This window comes from Erpetoichthys calabaricus, chromosome 2 (genome assembly GCF_900747795.2).
Source record: "Erpetoichthys calabaricus chromosome 2, fErpCal1.3, whole genome shotgun sequence".
In the NCBI taxonomy this organism is placed as follows: Eukaryota; Metazoa; Chordata; class Cladistia; order Polypteriformes; family Polypteridae; genus Erpetoichthys; species Erpetoichthys calabaricus.
Window position 1 is genome coordinate 60,306,487 of NC_041395.2, and position 22,096 is coordinate 60,328,582.

Consider the following 22,096-nt stretch of genomic DNA (forward strand, 5'->3'; position numbering starts at 1 on the left):
GCTTCCAGCAACCCAGCATAACTTGTTTGGGAACCAGGGCAGTCCTCCCTGACAGCGCCCCATTGCGGCACCCAGGGACCCAGACAGGGCTGCACTTCAGTCTCCAGTTCCCTACCACCTGACGTTTGGGGGATGAAAGTGCTCCTGGCCTCGGCTTCTGTTCGCCCATCCCCTGACACCTTCCAATTTGGTAGGAGGTCATGCCATCATCTAGCCGGGATGCCTGTCTGTCCTCCATGGCACACACAGTGTGTGTGTATATATATATATGTTGTAGCAGTAGAGGCCGCTATCGACCTCTTGAACCCTCAGGTACCACGCCAAACACCAGGTAAAAGTCCAAGACTTGTTCTTTTTATTATAATACTGTGCACTAAGCACCCTCCACTCCACACTACTCATACAATACTCAATGAATCAATAACAATACACAATGCTCAATCCTCCTCTCCCAGACACTTAGCAACCCTTCCGCCCAGATCAGCTCAGCATCTGGGCTTTCCCAAGGTCCTTTTATATCCCTTGACCCGGAAGTGGTTCCAACCCTGCAGTCCATGACTCGTTATCACTTCCGGGTCAGATTAAAAGTCCTTTTCTTCATCCCGGAAGCACGTCGTTCCTTCTGGTCATGTGATCAGGACGTATGTCCGGGTTATAGGGCACGTAGCATTCCGCAAGCCTCCCTACAGCGGCTTCTGGTGGCCCCCATGGTATCCAGCAGGGCTGTTTATAAAAACTACATGGTCCATGAGGCCCTGCTGGAATTCGGGGAGTCTCCATACTGCTGGGAGGGCTCCACCTGGCGGTTTGGAGGCGTGGGCCGGAATATATGGCCAGCCATCCCTCACAATGTATAGTAAAGTAAAGAGAAGTAGAAATAGGGTCTGCCTATTTTGTGGAGTTCTGAGTTGTGTTCTCATGTGCTGACAAAAGGCAGCCCTGGACCATTCAGGAACTCCTTACATGACCAGAAGAACTGCTAGCCAGAATCACATTGGGGCCATTGCTCGTCCTCCAGGTTGGTGACTTCCAAACTGTGGATGAAGCACCCAGAGAAGTTGCCTCTGCTGTATCTGACACCACACCCTGTCATTAGTTTAACTTATAGCAAGCTAATGAGTTTGTAAATCAAAGAAACAGATTAACAACTTCAAACATATTTTTTAATGTAAACTTTTCTATGATAAAAAAAGATATTTCAATAACAGAAGACACCGCAGAGTCTTTCTTCTTCTTCTTCACAAAGGACCATTTCGTTTGTGCTTCAGAAGAATTCCTAAAGGGCTTTCTGCTTAATCTTACAGTGACACGATTCTGAAACATGATTACTGCGATTATAAATTTGGCAGACGCCTTTACCCAAGGTGACTTACACGACCAGCACGTATTATACTTATTTACATATCATTTTTTCATAATTATAATACAGACAGGTTGGGCGACTTTCTCCGTCACACAAGGTTTAAACTTTAAACCACAAGGTTGCCATTAAACCAGCAGACATGTGGTTTAAAATGTAGTGTCCTAGTCGGTAGAACTGACATAAATAACCAGGAGGTGACGTTGAATGGTCCTTAGTGTTTGAGATGCTCCGACATTCAATTTTAGTGGAATGCTAAAGGGCATACAAGCATACTGACTAGAGTTTATTTGGGTGGGGACTGAAGAGAAGAGCATTAGGGTGGAGGCGAGCTACTGTGAGGAGAAACAGCTGCTCTGTTCGCAGGCCAAAGAATGGGTAAGCTTACGTATGTAACCAAAAGATGCAAGAACACAGGCAAGGCAGACAATAAAGTCAGTCTAATTAGTCATAAAGTATCATTATGCTTTGCATCATTATTAAAAAAAAAAAACAATTGTCTGACTCAACGTTAAACTTACTTAGTTTGGCACAGTGTCACATTTGTCACTTGTTAGTTTCGTCATTTCATTCTCAAGGCAAATTGTCAGCTAATGCATTCATTACGTGATATCTTCTTTTTGTAAAAATAATCTTGGGTTTCATAACATTTTTACAATTTCCAGTTCTATTTGGACCCACTAAGGTTGGAAAATGTGCTTTTTCTGTTTTCTATTACCTGATCCAGGAGTAATTAGCAGTCTCGTTTCACAGCTATGCACTCAGAGAAATTTTTCATGTTAATTTTAATTTAATTAATTAATTAATTTTAATTTTTCAAAATTAATGAAATTATGTTATGAAAACATCTTTGTGACTTTTTTGTTTAGAAGTCAGAGTTTAGTTATTTAAAACTAGTTGTCCCCCGTGGCTCTGCCTGCATAGTAGTGAAACAGGACAGTGAAGAGGGCCCTGCCCGGCTCCCCACTCCTGACGTCACTCTTCCTCCACCCCTTGGCCTCTGTCTCGGAATAGCACAAATATTTCACTCCTGCAAGTGAACTATTATTCTTAGCGCAATGAGAGAAGTCGCAAAATCAAACGGATTGTTCAAGCAAATTATAGAGAAAAAAAACGTTAAGTAGTTCTGTCGTGAAAAGCGGACAGACATACAAACAGACAGATCGACCGATGTTGGATTTTATATATACAGAGATGAGTTCTTCGCCCATTCGTCCATCCATTTTCTACATTTGCTTATCCAGAGCAGGGTTGTGGGCAAACTGGAGTCTATCCCAGCAAACAAGAGGTGTGAGGCAGGAACAATCTCCACACAGGGCGCCAGTAAATCGCAGGGTGAGCACGCAGACACACACACACACAACAACAACAAGGGCAAACTTAGCATCGCCAGCCCAACTAAACTGCATGTCTTTGAACTGTAGAAGGAAACTAGAGTCTCGGGAGGAAATCCATTGAACATGAGAAGAGCATGCAAACTATGCAGGGAGCAACTGGGACTTGGTCCCCAGTCTCCTTGTTATATGGCAGCAGCACTACCACTGCACGATTGTGCCAACCCTGCAGTCCTTCATATATTTTAAATACATTTTGGCACAGAACAGTGGTCTCATTCAGATCCTCTTTCTCCATCAAATCGTTTTGTATCTCATAAGTAAATGGTAGGAGATAATATTCTCTGTCTCGCTTAATCCAATTTAGGGTTGCTGCCAATAAGAATTTATCCCTTCATTATCAGGAATCAGGCCTGGAGAAGTAACCAGTCTATCTAAAATGGTCAACCACAATCAGCCTATTTAAAGTATTCAGTTACACTGGACTGCGTATCTCTAAGATGACAAAAGAAGCAAAATGGGAATACATCAAGAAAAAATCACGTAGACATGAGAAGAGTGTGCAGACCTGGGACCCAAAACAAGAATACGGGTAAAGGTTATTTCCACTCAGTTTAGTAGGTAAATTAGTAGGTAACTCTGGTTAGAGTCTTTAATCTTCTTTATATTTTTCAGCATGGAAATAACCTTTACCTATGTTTTCAGTTTTTAATGTTAAGTAGGGGGCTTCGCTATGGGAAACAAATAACAGTTGGGTTTTTTTTACCTCCTCTTTGCTTGATCAGCTGCTGCCTTGCTGCTGCTGCCGTGCCGCGTGATCTGAATTTCATGCAGTGCTTCTAACGTTTTAAAGTCACTGCCTTGTCTCTCTTCTCCCCCAGACATCCTCAAACACTAGCCAATCTCTTTTTGCTGTTCTGTTATTTCACCGAGTAATATTTTCCATTTGTTTGCGCTAATGTGATCTTTACTTTCATGTTTTTGAGACTTTTGAATTTTCCTGCTTCCATTATCTCTAACCTGCTATGCATGTGTATCACGGGACTTGCTTCCAAAGGTTGTAAGTATGACGTGACTTGACCGTCTCGCGGGACGTCAAAGTGTCTCTCTGTCTCTCTTCAAAAGATCATGTCTCATCGCAGGAAAAAGGTCTCGTCTCGTCCCAAGATTTTTTTTTAATAATAGCGAGATACAGTTGCGTCTGTTAATCTTTTGTGCATTTGGTGCTACCCCTACACTTTTGACCTTGCCTGATAGCAACACGAGTCATGCTATCTGAGGAATAAATACATTCAAATTCTTACAGGCACTTGCAAACATGAAAATAAGTTTTATAAGAATTCATGTTGGGATTTAAAACATACAAGAGAGGTCTTTTTTAGCTTCTTCACTTCAGCAGGTTGTACATATTATTTCATAATGTGTCATAGATCATCTCCTTACAAATTGCTTTACCATGCAATTCTTTCTTTATTATGCACTGCATGAAACATTTCAAGAATTTGATTTATTCTTTTTCTTTTGATATTTAATACTAAAAACTTAATATGTTAACATGCTTTAGCATTGTCTAACTATGAGGATTAGAACACAAATAAAAGTGAACTTGTGAATTTTTATTACAAACTTTCTTACAAAGCTTAACAGTGAAATATCACAGCCATTTCCATCCATCCATCCATTATCCAACCCGCTATATCCTAACTACAGGGTCACGAGTTTCTGCTGGAGCCAATCCCAGCCAATACAGGGCACAAGGCAGGATAACAAACCCCGGGCAGGGCGCCAGCCCACCGCAGCACAGCCATTTCCTGCAAGCTAAACCTTTACAAATGAATATAACGTGTGATTTTGCTCTCAAAAATAATTTGATTTTGCTCCAAACTTGCTGTTTGTACATCAGGATGTTAAAAAGCTGCCTTCCTGTCCAGCATTGGTTCCTGGCTTGTGCCTTATATATGTACAGTATGTAGGCACAACCCTGAATTTAAATGAAACAGGTTTCAAAATTGGATGGATGTCAGCAAAGATTGGGCCGTGGGGATATCTGGGGATATCTGGATATCTTGGGCCGTGGGGATGCTACTGATTGTGTCACTCACAAGGAGCCCATTCTGGCAGCACTTTGCACAAGATTCATCCCTGGACGGGACACCAGTTCATCAAAGGGAACACTTTAGGGTCACCTTTTTACCCAGCAACAGATGTTCTCTGGAATTCCAGGAGGAAAACATAAAAATGTTGGGAGCGATATTCAAAGAATTCACCCCAGGGAGTGGTAGCTGCTGTGCCGCTTTGCTGGAGGTGTAATGTCACTTTTACTCTTTCAAGTAATTATTCCCTGTGTAGGCCTTCATTCTATCCTGCTATCAGCAGTGAACTAACTCTTCTTTAAAAAAGTCTGATTTGGTCCTTACCTGCCACTACTTTAAAAGGTTGCTGGCTTATATGAGCTAACGTTTTTTGAAGTTATCCCAGAAACAACAGCTATAAAGTAAAGTCTGCCAGCACAATGATGGCACAAGTGTTGCTGCAATGCCGTTCACAGGGTGAGGGTGTTGCATTGCCAAGAAGGCCAGATTGAGCAGATGATGCGTGTGCCCGGCAGAGTCAAAGTAGGCGAGAAGCACAAACACACATGATTATTTTGTTTACTTTGCAAAGTCTATTGTGATGGCCCTTGCTGTGAAAGGCACCATACTGTATATCAAAGATGTAGAACAACAGATTTTATGAAAGTTGTTACCCAGCTGGGTTATGTAGTGAATTCACAATTTACTTCTTCTAAATACTGTTGTAATAACTGATTAAAATTCTAGAAAAAATAACAAAGGTTTCATCTTTTAAATAAATATTAGCATTTTGTTTTTATTTATACTTAGTATGTTATTATTGTTAATTATTAATAATTATTGAGTACAGTAGTTAGAGCTGCTATCTCTTATGTCCTGAGGAACTGGCTTCAATCCCCAAAATGGTTGCTGTCTGTTTTGAAATTTCATGATCTCCCCGTGTCCTTGTGCTTGTGCTACAGCTGCTCTACATCGGGGGTGTCAAGTTCAGTCCTGGGAGCCCCCTATGGCCGCATGTTTTCATTCCAACCCCCTTCTGCTTGTATTTGGACTCCAGCGTGAATTAAGCAAGCTGGTAGTTTCCAGTGTATGTTTTATATCAGACCTGTAACTACATGATAATAATTAATATGTGGTAAATTGGTAAGAATTCATTCTTCTTGCTTTTAAATATTTGTAATGCTCTGGTTATTTAAGCTATTATTTACTAGTAAGCATCACAAATGGTTAATAGCGAAGTAGCTGCCCATTAGCATTCCATGTTGTTTGCACTGGTGGTGTCTGCTTAGCTCACCATTAGCTGTCAGTAGTTGATTACAATTAAAGAGAGCAAACGTCAAAGAATAACTGAATTACAAAGCAAAGGTGAAAACAGAGTTAATAAGCATTGCAGCAGATAGAAAAAATACAAATATTTATTATTAAAGTAAATTTCATACTACTGTACTTTATGAATGCAAAATAAGAAAAAAAATGACAGCTACTTAAATAACTAGATCAATTAAAGGTAAAATAACTTGCAGATTGTCCAACTGGTTGGGATGAAAACCTGCAGCCACAGAGGACTGAACTTGAGAACCACTGCTGTAGATTCGTTCAACGTGCCAAACAATATTACTTAGTGATTCCATTCCTCATTGTGTGTTATCAAGTATGCCCTTGGGCAGGCTGGCACCCTGTCTGTACTTGATTACTGGATCAAATGGTCTTAGTGTTAGACCCCCACGCCCCCTTGCAAAATAGTGGAAGAACCAAACTGAGAAAATGGCATATAGTGTTAGTTTCAATAAAATGAAATTCTGGACATGTGTGACCACCAGCTATTATATCACAGAACAGCAGATGTTGCTATTGAGTTTGATCTTACATGTTGGTTTTCCTGTTTTTAACATATTTCTTTATTGGTGCTTTGAGATTAACTATGGGCCTGCACATAACCATTTCAATGCAAAATAAAGTCAATTTTGCCCTTCTTTTTCCCTCTGTTTTACATTTTTTTTCCCTGTGCTTATTTCAGTTCCAGGTTTTGTTCCCCCAGCTGCAGACACCACCACCATCACCAGCACAACACAACAAGATAAATCTCACAGGCTTCCAGGCATTCCTACAGAGAAGCCCAAGGCACCAGTGCACTCCCCAGAAGGAAAGTATGTAAAACCAATGAGCTAATAAAATCTTAAATTTAGTGTATAAACTGGAATATTGGAGAAGGAAAACAAAAATATTAAAGGTTAATTCCACATGAAAATAAAAGAAGGTAAAGACACAACATTTCAGCTGTACAGCCTTCGTCGGGTGTGCAACTGAAAAGGAACGAGCAGGTAGCAAATATGGGAGGGCAGATGAAAGGAGAAAGGGTGAGTGTAGGTGAGGATACACAGCTAGTAGCAAAGATGAAATGTTAGTTTTGAGTTCTGGAGAAATATGTCATCCTAGGCTGACAATAAGCTTAGCTTCTTCTGTTTTTCTTGGAAAAGTGTCTTTGAAGTCCTGTGAAAGAACACAAACTGAGGACAAGGGATGTGAAGTGTTCTACAATAAGCTTTGTTAGGTCTTTATGTTCTTCAAACATTCACCTATGTGGATGATAGACACTTCCTACAAGAAAACCAGTAAATAAGATTTTTAGACTGGCAATTGTTGGTGATATATAAGTGACACAGCGACTCAAAGCGCTTGGTGAGGAATGTGGCTCTCCTCTGTGAAGTGAGCTTCGGACCAGAAGTTGGTGTCAGTTAGGTGGTTGACGAAAGGAGATCGAGGGATGTACAAAATGGGGAAATGTTGTTTTATGAGCTGTGGGAGAGATGGTGTTTGGGTGGAATAGGAGAACCAGTGGGATGAGAGCTTAATTATTACGGTTCCCCTTGGAGTCAATGTTACAAGGTCTACGCCTTGTTTGATTGAGGGCCTTGTCCACAATATATGAAGGGTATTCTCTATCAATGAAGAAACTCTTTATTCTGAGTGCTTCAGTACAGACGTCAACCTATAAATAAATACTGCCTTTTCATCATGCACCACTGTGACTTAGACATCAGATTTTCTAAATCTCAGGCTCTAATTTACTTAAGATGGCTGAAACCAAAGTTTCTTTAAACTGATTTTTGACTTCTTCTCCCTTCAGCTGCACTATGAGAGATTTGAGCCTTGGACTCTGCAATGATGAGCGCAGTGAAGTTGTAGTTGCATCAAACGGTAGGCTAAACTTGTTTCTTGATGTTTATGCAATAACTGCTGTAAGCCTGCCATTATTAATATCACAGGGGTGTTCTCAGTTTTCACTCCTGATATTTTTAGTTGTTTTTAGTAGAATAAAGACTGGCTTATTACTTCTATTTTGGGAATATTTATTGGGACAGTGACTAAATGTGACAGAATGGCACACATGCAGAAACATTTCCATAACAAACAATGCTCCTTTGTTAGTACTGCATAACCAATACATTTGCACAAGTTGTGCTATTAAAATTCAGAGGGCACTCTCCCTGCCATATCCTTTGGCTGCTCAATCAACATGTGACAATTTTGTACTGCTTCTTCATTGTTTCATCGGCATTAACTAATTCAGTTTCTTTCAAATCTACATCCCTGCATTGACTTCTTCAAGTCAAATAACCAGGCATTCAGGCTCTCCCAAGGTACTCTAGGCAATTATTAATTCTATTCATTCAGTTGCAGGCGAGTCCCTCCAAACCATATTGAAGTGTCCATGTGTAGAAAAGAAACACGAGACCTCCTCTACAGTTAAAGACAATACCCTCTATAAGGATGAAACTACTTTAGTCCGATTCATGGGGTCCTGCCTTTGTTTCTCTTTTGATCGACACCCCCGTAGAGTCTCACTGCCCTCTGCCATTAAGGTACATTTTGGCCCTCCATTAAATAACAACATACGCAGAGCAGAAGCTGATCCAGTCCCCGTATTCACATTCTTGAGTCTTCTTTGCAAACTGTGCTTTGTAAAGTGTTCGTCATAATAAATATTCAGAAAACATTAGGGAGAAAATGGATTCTGAATGCTTTTACAACAGCATCAAGCATTTTTTGCCAAACTTCACACTGCAGTTTAATTGTGATTTCACATCCTTAGTGCAAAAGCAACAAAGAAAGGAGATTAATTTTTGTAAAGAAGCTCCCTAGTTTCCTGGATTGTACAGATGGCAACATGACTTGCACCTGCTTGCTGCATAAACAAGCATGTTAACAGTCTATTGTTGCAAATTGAGTGTTCTCAAAATGATGGAAACCTATGTGGAGCCTCTAAAAAGACCCATAAACTAGTGTCTTCCTCAACTACCCCATAAATAGGCTTCACCCTAGGCAGCCAGGCCCCAAACTCTACTGGCAGACTTCAGCCTGTCCATGCACCTACAACAGGCTTTTAAAATTAAAAATATCATAAATGACCAAAATGTATTAAAATGCCCTTCAGGCGAGAATACCTGTAAAAACGAAATGACTACTCCAAAAACTGGATCTTTATAAAGAAAACTATTCGTTTATTATAAACATATATTGAAAGGTGCAAAAAACACAGAAAAGGCAAAAGAAGGATTTTCGAAAAAAGCTAACCAACAGTGAATATGACCCAAGAAGAAATCCAATAATCAAAAAACACAAACAGAAATAAAATATCCAGACTGTAGAATATCAATACTCACAATAGATGGACTCTTTACAAACATTAATGAAGCACTGAAGGATCCTCCCCTCGGCCTCACAATAGTATATAGGATGAGGGTGGTCCTTCATCTGTGATGTCAGGGTGACGCCACCTCTTGGGGCTTCACTCGCAAAATTCAAAGTACAATGAAGAGCACATAATACATATTCATCCATCCATCCATTTTCCAACCTGCTGAATCCGAACACAGGTTCATGGGGGTCTGCTGGAGCCAATCCCAGCCAACACAGGGCACAAGGCAGGAACCAATCCCGGGCAGGGTGCCAACCCACCGCAGATAATACATATTGTATATAGTAAATAAATATACAGAATAACAGTAAAAAAATAAGTAGAGTCAACATCAGAAAAATAATACTTTACAATAAACAAATTAGACACAGAAAAGTAAACTAAACATAAGCCAGCGAACACGCAGTGGCTGAAACATGACCATCATTCAGTAATTTAGAAATTCATCATCACTGACATCCTGACGTGACGATTGGCTGTCATTACCTGGCTAGTCACACCATTAGGAGTGGCCCCTAGCCGGTCCATCCCATCCATTATATCTGTTGCTAGGCAATGATTATTGTACAGCAATCCCATGACTGAGGGGCAAGGCGCATAAATAAGGTGGCTTATTACGAGTTTGCACCGTTCTTTGACTCCTGATGCCTGATTTTTGACTTCAGTTTTCTTCAGTTTGCTATTTCTAGATTCGGCCATGTTTCTAATCTTCTATATTATATTATGATCACCTGCCATTATTTTGAATTCAACTTTCTTCTGTGACTTATTTAAATAATTACCTTCATTTTACCTCAATCAACATGACTGCTTCATCGTGTTCTGGCCATTATCTGCATTCAAGTTGTGAATGATTTCTGCATGCTTTGAGAAAGCCGTAACCTGAGGGTCACAATGCGTACACTCCCACCCCTGTCAGAGCATCAAGTAGTCACACATCTGATGTACTCCAGCTGTTGGACAGTCCAAAAAAATGTAAAACATTTGTTAAGCAGTGGTAAAGAACAAGCTGTACACATAAAAGATCATTAAATCACACTAATCTGCCTTCATGTGCAACCACTTCAACATATTATTATACATTTTTCCTGTTTTCCATGATTTTCAACTGCACTCTCTACAACAATTACAGGCCTCTCTCTCCCTTTTACTTGAACTGAGGTCTTAAAGGAAGTGAGCTGCTGTCATCGATGTGCTCATGATATGTAAATGTGGACGTATCACAAAGCACATTGAGGAAAGATGAAAATGGTAAAACATTCGGACATTTGAGTTTAGAGCTCCACATCCACTCTGTACAACTTTGTTCAGCTTTCTCTTAGCACCAGGCTGTAACTAAAGTAAAGGACTCTTAAGTAGTGTGATTGTGCTCTCCTTATTATTACTGATAGTGTTGTGCATTTACTGTCAATGTGTTTCTTTACAAATATGTTACAGACATTTGAATAAAGATATGTTGTTTTTTTAACAAGTTTTGTTAGCAACTGTGCTTAGTAATTAATACAGTATCTGTTTTTAAAGGAGGCCTTCACATCAGTTACATCATTAGAGGTGTCCTCACTGTGCTTGCAATCCTCATTCTCATTGCAGCTTTCATCATATACAGGTAAATATATATTTTTTTTATTAATTGTATCCTGTAGTTGCCCATTCACTGATGAGATAAAATAAAAAAGTAAGCAAGTTAGGAACAGATTGTATAAACTGGACCGTGATGATTGGGTTTGGGAGTGTGAGTGTTCCTTATGATGGACTTGTGCTTAGCGCTACCAGGATAACCTGCAGCTTCCATGAACTCTAAAATGGGGGTTCAGTAACTGATAGAATGATAGTAAGGCGTTTCCTATTTACAGTAAGATATTTTATGGTTGCCGGTCAGCTTCAGAGACAATCCTGTGGAAGCTTGTTTACTTCATCCATCCATCCATTTTGTAAATCTGCGTCATCTTGAGTAGGGTTGAGGGGAAGCTGGAGCTCATCCCAGCAAGCAGAGGGCACTAGTCAGGAATAATACCCAGAGAAAGTGCCAATCCGTCGCAGGCTGAACACGCGCCCACACTGGAGCCATTTAACATCACCAATCCACCCGACCTGCCTGACTTTGGACTGAGGAATTAGTTCAATTCAAACAAAAGAAAAGCACAAGCACTTGACAAAAGCCTTGGATATTAAGAGAGGGCCATTAATGGCACATACTGTAACTTAATCTGCTGTAAATTTCAATCGTGGATGAATAGCACAGCTAGTGTTGTGAATGCACTTTGTGATTTTTTACACCTTTTTGAAAAACCTTTTTAGTTGATTGTTTAGTCGTCATTTTGGGAGGATCTTAAATCCATGCCTGTTGAAAAACAGACGGCTGGTGTCACGTTTCAAAGTTTGCAACACTGGAAAGTTGCACAGCACTGTAGTGTTTACCCTCAAAGTTCAAGTGGCCGGGGTTTGATTCCTCGCCTAGTTACAGTTTTGTGGAGCTTGCATGTCCAGATTTTTCTTTTCTGCAGGTACTCCCATTTCCTCCCACATCAAAGACCTGCCTGGCAGATTAACTGGTGACGTTAAGGCCATGTGTTATAACTTACTGTGTGTGTGTGTGTGTGTGTGTGTGTCTTGTAATGGCCTTCCAGCCTCGCCAGGGCCGATTCCTGACTTGCGGCTAAAGCTGCTAAGGTCGGCTCCGCTACTCCACATGCCTGCCATTGAATAAGCAGGTTCAGAAAGTGAATGGATACACAGTTGCTGTTTATATTGGACTAACAAGGGCCACAGACACACCGTCTTCTTTCCTTTATGTTACTTTGCTTTCTCCATGTCCTACTTCTCTGAGGAGGGTTTAGTTTAAAATATTGAGACCAGTGAAGACACCCACACGATGGCTGTCACTATCCCCTGGAGCTCCTACTGTTGGTCCTCCATTCACACTGCATGTATTATAATGCAAGGAACATCCTCCTTCAGACCAAGTGCTTGACATAAACCCCCTCGAATCCAGTTGTCCAAATAAAAGATGACTTGGCAGCAAAGGGTACATCAAAGACCCCTGTGTCAAATATAAAGCAAAGCAAAAAGTGAAGCTTTTCTAAAATCATATTATGTCCCAAAAACCTGCTCCATTGATATTACAGTCATCACTAATGAAACACTGCTGCAGTGCATTAAGTGCTTTCAGAACTGCATCAACTGTTGTACTTGAAAACTGCTCCATACGGAAATTGTTTTAATTTACTGCAGCTCTGTGATTCATATGGACAATTAAGTATCTCCATCAATCCGTCGTTTCACTGACTGACTTGGTGCCTAATTAAATATAAATAAAGTGAAGGAGATAATGGTAACTGTCATACAACAGCCAAACCAAATATAAACAGTGCAGATATGGAGGGATCCACAGGCACGTTATTGTGTCTGGCCTAGCATACGTAAATCCGGCATATGGAGGTTATGGAAAGGAATGCTGGGAATTAGCTGTTTTTCAAACTTGCCCCTGGATAGCAAGCATCTTGAAATGTTCAAAAAAACTAAGAGAGGACGGAGCGAACTGTAATTTATGTGAGTCATTGGGGTGTACGAGTTTGGTAATCTCACAACAGGCCACTTGACTACAGTAAGTAAAGGAATTTTTGGAAGTAAGATCAAACATTATTTCCTTTGACTCTTCTTGAGCCTAATGAAAGATTGTATTTTATGGAAAACTTGAGTTGCCATAGTGGTTATGTTTTAATGAGACCAATGCATTTCTTTTCTCTTTTTTGAATTTATCATTTTAGACGTAAAAAGTTCAAGTTTGCTGACCCTGGAGTGAGTAATCTTACATACAGCAATCCTTCTTACCGCACCTCAACGCAAGAAGTGAAAATAGAAACGGTGCAGAAGTCACCAATATACAATCAGCTACGATATAAGAAGGAGGTAAATGACCTGAACTGCATTTTCTTTTTAATATCCTACATGTGAGCCTAGTGGCTTTGTGTACTAGTGAGAATGTCTGTGTGTGGGTCCATCAGTTTTGAGTTAGCATCCAGCAGCTCCATGTTCTGCACAAGTCTAAATGGCCAACATACAGTAGAGTGGACTGTGCGACCATTTCAGCTGTTATCTTTTTACATTTGAAGTCTTGAGTTGCTAGAGGATTATTGTATTACTTTTTTATTTTTTATTGTATTAAATTTTGTGAATTTCCCATTGGGATTAATAAAGTATCTATCTATCTATCTATCTATCTATCTATCTATCTATCTATCTATTACAAGTGGGATAACAACATTATCTTTCATGTTGATTTCTCTAAGCACTCGCTGTGTAATTGTTTCTCTTAATAAATATCTGTTTGATGTAAAAAGTGTAGCTCTTAGATCAGCTTGAACAGCACAGGAAAGCCGCACTGAAAAGAAACCTTTGATCAAATGTCAGAGATTTAACTGGACGTGTCCTTTAGGCAGCACACCACAGCAGATGTCTCTGTGCCCAGTCCACAGTGTCAGTCTTCCCTTGTTAGAACTGGACTTGATTTGAACTGAAATCATTTATTTCATCTTAGCACTGTAAATAGATCTGTTAACTGCTGTACTGCAATATTTCTGCCTGAAGCACTAGAGTGTGCATTAGCAGGGCTCGCGAGCTAAGGGCTCATTGCGAAGCTTATTCTTCAGGGGCGATACGTTGAAAGCATTAGACCACTTCTTACTTCAGCAGCAGTTTTCCTTACGTTACTGTTTAGCTTTTAAAACCCTGATCAAAAACTGAGGAATATGTAATGACTGAAATTTGGGAGAAAATAAAAATTTACATTCATCTTGCAATTTATTTCTATAATTTTCTCCTAACTTTACACCATTTGTTCTGGACTCCCTTCTTGGGGGACTAACAAAGTTTAATGGTGGGTAGTCTCGATTTCTAGTTCTCTTTGATACTAGCCACATTTACTTCAAACCTGCGCCAGTGGGAATATGAATAACGCAGTACATGATGCATTGGCTTTTTTATAATCTTGGATATTTCTGATTAACAAGGTGGTGGGACAGGGGTCTGCGCTACCTTCTGAAAGGGCAGAATGCTTGTAATATGGGAAAGTGCCAAGAGCATAACATGGACCTGCTGGAATTGAGTAGATGATGAGTAGACTTCATGCACAAATATACATCAGATAAGGAAAGCGTTTATAACAATCAGTGGTTTAGTCATTTATTTTATTTGTTTATTTAATTTAGTTGATGATTAGTGCTGGATTGATATCGCAGGAGAAACATTTCAAGATTGATTTTGCAGCGTAAGATGTGTCACAATTTTATATTTACAGTAAAGTATTGAACCCAACATCAACAAATTACTGTGTATATGTGTCACATGTCTGCCGTGGCCAGTTTTGCTTTAGTGTGTTGTGACCAACATCATATCAATAGCTGTAAGCATACAAAGAAATACAACATCTATCTATCTATCTATCTATCTATCTATCTATCTATCTATCTATCTATCTATCTATCTATCTATCTATCTATCTATCTATCTATCTCACATCTATCTATCTATCTATCTATCTATCTATCTATCTATCTATCTATCTATCTATCTATCTATCTATCTATCTATCTATCTATCTATCTATCTATCTATCTATCTGTTATATTGTGCCTTTCACATCTATCTATCTATCTATCTATCTATCTATCTATCTATCTATCTATCTATCTATCTATCTATCTATCTATCTATCTATCTATCTATCTATCTATCTATCTATCTATCTGTTATATTGTGCCTTTCACTCTATCTATCTATCTATCTATCTATCTATCTATCTATCTATCTATCTATCTATCTATCTATCTATCTATCTATCTATCTATCTATCTATCTATCTATCTATCTATCCATTCATCCATTTTCCAAACCCACTTTTTCTGAGCAAGTTCACTGGGAAGAAAAAAACTTACATAAAAATAGATAAAAACATAAAGTGTATGTTATTTGAGTATAAGTATAAAGATTATTTTTACCCAAAAGCCAGAGAAATTCCAATACAACATATTTACGGTGCCTACAAAAAGTCTTCTTCCCCTTTTTGACACTAATCAAGAGAAAATATTCTATAATGTCAAAGTAGAAACAGATCTCTGCAAAGTGGTGTAAATTATTATAAAACACCACTCATCTCTTTAAGCGTTCACTCCTTTCAACATGATTATCATTACTTGTGCCGCCAATTGGTTACAGAAATCACATAATTAGTTCCACGGAGCTCACCTTTCTGTAGTCAAAGGGTTAGTCAAAATTCACCTTATCTGGAGGGGAGTCAGTATGGTGGACTAACCTACACAATGAAGACAAAAGAACAGGACTGAAGTGCATAATTCAGGGGATGGAGACAACAAAATGCTCAAGTCACTGAAAATCCCTTGGAGTCCAGTTAAATCAGTCATTAAGAAATGGAAAGAAAGAGTACGATCCAGCTGGACAAATGTCTACGTCAAGCCATTCACAAAAAACTGAGTGGTCGTGCAAGATGACATCTTGTAAGGCAGGCTGCCAAGAGGCCTATGAGAAATCTGAAGCTGATACGAGCTCCAGTGGCTGAGACTGGAGAGACTGTACAGACAACAGCTGCCATCCAGATGCCTCAACAGCTACAGTTTTATGGGAGGGTGACTAAGAGACTGTTAAAAAACACATGTGATATCTCGACAGAAGGCACAAGGGAAGTCAGCTGGAAGAAGGTCCATGGCCTGATGAGACCAAAGTTGGGCTTTTTGACCACCAGGCTAAAAGATATGTTTGACATAGGCCATGCTCTGCACATTATTAAAAACACACCATTTCTAAGGTGAAACACGGTGGCAGCATCACGCTGTGGGGAAGCTTCACTGCAGCAGACCTTGGAAGGCTTGTGAGGTCAGAGGGTAAAAATGAATGCAGCAATATATGGGAAATCCTAGAGGAAAACCTGATGTAGTTTGTAAGAAACTTGTGCCTTGGGAGAACATTTGTATTCCAGCAAAACAACAACACCAAGCATTAAGCCAAAGCTACAAAAGAATGGCTTAAAACGACGTTAATATTGTGAGGTGGTCGAGTCAGAGTGCAGATATTAATCCTTCTGTGAATTTGTACCTGGACTTGAAAAAAGCTGTTCGCTCGTGATCTCCATGTAAACTGACAGAACTTGAGCAAATCTGATAAGAAGAATGGGGTAGTGTAGTAGTAGCAGTAAGAATTACAATTATTAATTAATAATAATTATAATTAATTCATAATTACTAATAATTACAGTAGTAATAGCAGTGTCCAAATGTGCAAAGCTCATAGAGAGGCCTGTGCACACAGACTTGAGGCTGCCGTTGCTGACAAAGGTACATCTTATAATAATAATAATAATAATAATAATAATAATAATAACAATAATACATTTGATTTATGTAGCCGCCTTCTTCATGCTTTTGAAGTGAATACTTATGTGATCAGTTATTTGGAGTTTTATATTTGGAATTAATTTAGACCATTTTCCAGAGATCTATTTTCACTTTGACAGTACGGAGTCTGCTGATCAATATTTAAAAAAAGCCAAAATTAAATCCACTGTCATTCAGTGTTTTATAACAATAAAATGTTAAAACTTCCAAAGGGGGTAAATACATTTTGTGGGCACCATATTTGTTGATCTCAAACAAGACATGTATTTTTTGCTGAATTAAAGGTAAGTAAAGAAACTGAATTCATTGTAGCTACAGTTTTTCATGTCAGTGCATTATCTACATAAAAGGTTTATATATTAATATTTATATATTTTTTAATATATTTATATATTGATTTATATTATTATGCAAAATATTTAAATTAATTACATATAAGAAATATTTTGAACAACAAATCTGTAGCTGAAGGTGGATGAATTTATCAAATATGTACAGTACATATGTAGACATTGTGGCAAAGGTGCTATATGGGTGTTGACCCGACACAGACTGACAATGGAGGCACAGGTAAAATAACCAAAAAGAACTTTTAATTTGTCTTCAACCGTAGGGCATGCCTTCCCCGTGTCCCACAGGCCCAACACAGTCCCCAAAACACCAAAAAAAAAGAAAAACCACACCACAAAACCCTCTTCTTTCTCCTCCAAGGCAGCTTTGTCCTCCTCCTCCTCCTCCTCCCGGAGTGGTGACTGTCGGCCTCTTTTATAGCCCACCCAGAAGTGCTGCAGGTGCTCGCTGACCTACTTCCGGCTGCACCTCCGGGTGTGGCTGCGTTCCCACCCAGACGTGCAGCTCCCCCTGGCGGTGGCCACGGAGCCCAACAGGAATGAGCTCCGGTGTTCCAAACTATTGGCCCCGATGCAACCCAGGGGGGCTGCCAACAAGTTGTCTGGGGGACGTAGTGTGCACCCCATGACTGCTCCCCCGGATCCAGTGTCAAAGGGGCGTCCTGACTGGGCATGGGTCCCGGCCATCTGCCACAATATACAGTATTTGAGTGTAAAGAATATTGAGCAATAACATTTCTTTACATTGAAAATTTCAAATAACTTTCAAGACATGTAGCTTTATTACAAATAGTAAATTGTAAAATAAATATAAAGAACAAACTTGATCTGCAAACAAATACAATTCAGGAGTTTCCATTGGGATGAGTCCTGCAAGAAACACCACATGCACAAAACCCAAAATCTGCTGACACGTCGCAGTTATGATAGCACCAGGGATTCATTTTTGTTCATAATCTTTAACTGCGTTGCCCCCAAACTTCTCTTTCATAGGGAAGCCCTCACCAATGCCACAGGTAGTGCTGAGGTGTCATGGAGCTTGGATCTCAGTCTGGTGACCTTGGCCACGTCTATGTGGATGTCCGCTGTTTTCCTCCCACAATCTAACGCTGTAGTAGAACGTTAACTGATACGCTGATTTCTGCCAGGCCCGGTTTCAGCTCCCTATGACTCTGACTAAGAAAGATCAGCTCTACGAAGTAAACGGATGGACATGTGTATGTGTGGAGATTGTCAGACTATGCTGTAAAGACTTAATATTTTAAAAATCTCTGTCTGTGTCCTGGCACTGCCAATATGTATATTTGCTTCCTTTTCTTTTCTTACTACAGCTACCAGATTCTTACGACCTTTCACCATTTATCTTTTGAGTTCTTTTCCACACTCTACCTCAGGTATCTGTGTGGCATGTCTGAATGGAATGTTGAATACCCTAAAAGAAGGCAAATCTCTGATTAACATTTGCATATATTTTAAAAAGAGCATGTATAGAAGCATTAGTAGTATGGCAGTGGTATAGTGGTAAGTGAGAAAAAAAAGGTGACCACATGTGAAAGTAGTCTTAAAGTAACAGAATGAAGATAAAATGGTGTCATCTGATACTTGGTTGATGCACAATGCCTAAAGCAGAAACAAATGCAAGTCAAAAACCAACAAGCATGTTTTTCAGTTGTTACTTTTACTAACTGCACGCTTTGTGCCTGTAGATGTAATGATGTTCATGCTTTTTGACCAGTAATACCTGTTAAAACTGCATACTTTGTATTGTTTGTCTGTGTGGAAGTTTATGGTGAGCTGCTTGTACTGACAGGACAAATAAAGAAGCTCTCCATTGCAGGTGGTAATAAGCTAACTGGCTTTTAACTTCAAATTATCCCGTCATTCGGACATCTAACATAAGAGATGAACTACTCGTGTATATGTCTCAGCACAGTCGGCTCAAAAGATTACAAAATGGATTGGATCCTGGGACACGATTGATTAGTTAAGGCCTTTTAGCAGGAATTGGAGAGCCCAATATAAAAGTGAACCAGAAATAACAAAGAGGGTCATCCAAAAACAAAAGATGCCCCACAATTTGGGAAGGTGGCATGAGTCACACAAGTGAGGAGTGCTAGTGTGATTGACATGGAGTGACAGAGCTTATCCCAAGTAAAAATACAAAATAAAAGGTAAGCTGCTTGGTGATTTGAAGCAAGCTGAGAACTTCAACGCAGGACCTGCACTTCTAAGCAACTGTGTTGGAATAAATACGTGTAACACAACCTGTATGTTCTATCATTTCTCTTGTCGGTATACATGAGGGGACTCTATCGGTGGAGAGACTTGACGTGAGGGCAGGGAGCCGAGTGGAGACGGACACTCTCAGGCAGTCGGGGAGATGCCAGGAGCTCGAGAGCACAACTAAACAGAAGAACATGTGCATGTTTGGGGTGGTTTTTGTGTGCCTGCATTTTTATTTTATTTCTTTGCCAATTTATGTTTGGAGGAGTTTCGTTAACAAGCAGATTTGCTGTAACTACGTCATTTCTAGAGACATAAAGGTATGCAGTGAAGTGAACAGTAGACAGAAAACAGGCTTGGTGTGCAGATGTGTGACCATTATGCCTTCTTTGTCATGTTAGCATCTTATATTCTGTCAAAGTTGAATTATTGCTATTAAAATAGGGTGCAAAAGCAGAAGTTAAGGACCTTACACTGAAAGCGACATTTTCCAGGTTTAAATCCGTTGTGTACCTCGCAGTATGACCCCATATACATGATCTAACCTGTCTATATTGTATTTGTAAGGAAATGTATTCATTTTGATGCCATAAAAATTACTCTCGGGGACAAATGATGCTTGTCCTAATTTATTAAAAATATACTTACACACGCCTGCGCAATGTAGAATTCCAGCACTAATGAATTAAGAATGCAGCTACACAACTTGACACAAGGGGGCACTCGCCCAGTATAAACACTGAACAAAAAATGTAAATGAGTAATACAGGGAGTCCATAAAGTCCGTGGGCAATTTAAAATAGTTATAACTTTGTAAGTGTATATGATAGAAAGAATCTGTAAAAAGGATTAGAAAAAAGAACCACTTACATTTTTTATTGGTCTTGTTAATTTTCCACATGTCCACCATCACTACTAATACAAAGGGTAATACAACAACAACAACAACATTTATTTATATAGCACATTTTCATACAAAAAGTAGCTCAAAGTGCTTTAAATAATGAAGAAAAGAAGAATAAAAGACAAATAAGAAATTAAAATAAGACAACCTTAGTTAACATAAAAAGGAGTAAGGTCCGATGGCCAGGGTGGACAGAAAAAACAAAAAAAAACTCCAGAAGGCTGGAGAAAAAAATAAAATCTGTAGGGGTTCCAGGCCACGAGACCGCCCAGTCCCCTTTGGGCATTCTACCTAACATAATACGAGTCTGTAGTTCTCGGAAATCATTTTCAATCTGATTTCCAGTAATACCAGCAATCACATCAGTTATCCTCACTTGCAAGTCTTCTAAAGATCGAGGTTTGGTTGAATAAACATTAGTTTTCACATGTCCCCATAAAAAGAAATCCAATGCAGTCAAATCTGGCGAACGTAAGGCCAAGATGATGGTCCACCTCTTCCAATCCCTCTGTTAGGGCATTTCTCATGTAGAGACTGTCTAACATGCAAAGCAAAGTGACAAGGAGCACCATCTTGTTGAAACACTGTATTCTCTATCAGTCCTAATTGTTCAAGTTGAGGAATAAAGTCATTTTGCAGCATTTCTAAATAGCTATGGCCATTAACAACACACCCTTCAAAAAAGAATGGCCCTACAGTATGACTCGATTTTTTCCCAAAGCACACCACACATTAACTTTGGGAGAATCTCCTTCATGTTCAACAGACTCGTGTCGATTTTCAGTTCCCCAAATACGGAAAAAATAAAACTTCTAAAAACAAAAAAAAAACTAGATACGTCAAACTTTCTAATCCTTTTTGCGAATTCTTTCTATCACATATACTTACAAAGTTTCAACTATTTTAAATTGCCCACAGACTTTATGGACACCCTGTATACAATAATTGCAATTTACGTTCTGTTATTACATTTTTTTTGACCATTATAAAACCTGAAATGAAAAGCAGCATTTCACAGCTTTTCATTTTTCTCATTTTTATTTTCTGAAATTATTTCAATTTAAAGTAATATGTTTAAGCACATTCTTAATGCACCAGAGACGACATAATCCCTTTTGAAATCTCTTTCTCATGTAAAAAGCATTTTTGAAATTATATTCAGATTTTATTTAGCTACTAGGCTGCTGCCAGTAGGGCACACATTCTTGATCAAAGGGTTACTATGGCAACACAAACCCACCTGCGTGCCTCCAGCAGATCTGAGCCCGTGGTGATCAGAGTGCCACAGACTGTAGAAACTAGAAAGTTCTAACAAAATTGCATCCTCGAAGCTTGGCTAACTTTGTGGGTAAGGCGTAAAGTTGATCAATCTGTCGTTATTTTTGGTAATGGCACTAAAGCGTGCTGAAGCCTACTGCTCTGTAAACGTTTCAATGCTCTACTTGAGAATCTCATTTTAAGACACACTGCAGCAAATATCAATGGCAAAAAGCTGAAAATGCAAAAAGTCACCCCATTTTTAAGTGACGTGCCAATGTGTGAATTAGAAAATTAGCTTCACTTCTCCCTGGTTGGACTAACCCATCATCTCATGTGTCACCTGTGAACACTGCCTACATGACCGTGGGCTGCCCAAGGAAGTAACAGGCCAAGGATAAAAACCCGAGTGTGAAGAGTATGAAATGCACGGACCCTGGGAGGGCCCTAGGCAACATTCCTAGGTAATATGTAGGTTGGCTGATTACCCT

At 39.4% G+C, this 22,096-nt stretch overlaps 1 protein-coding gene across 3 annotated transcripts in view; it reads left to right on the forward strand.

Moving 5' to 3' along the window:
• Positions 1–22,096, forward strand: part of lrp4 (low density lipoprotein receptor-related protein 4) — a 409,312-nt gene that overhangs the window by 382,541 nt on the left and 4,675 nt on the right. For 2 of the 3 annotated variants that reach the window (XM_028793832.2, XM_028793833.2), the window contains exons 34-37: positions 6,784–6,913; positions 7,894–7,964; positions 10,987–11,071; positions 13,233–13,374. In XM_028793832.2, the coding sequence (XP_028649665.2) occupies positions 6,784–6,913; positions 7,894–7,964; positions 10,987–11,071; positions 13,233–13,374 (428 nt within the window). Of the gene's footprint in view, positions 1–6,783; positions 6,914–7,893; positions 7,965–10,986; positions 11,072–13,232; positions 13,375–18,552; positions 18,616–22,096 lie in introns of all 3 variants that reach the window. The other variant, XM_051923808.1, reaches the window with a different exon arrangement.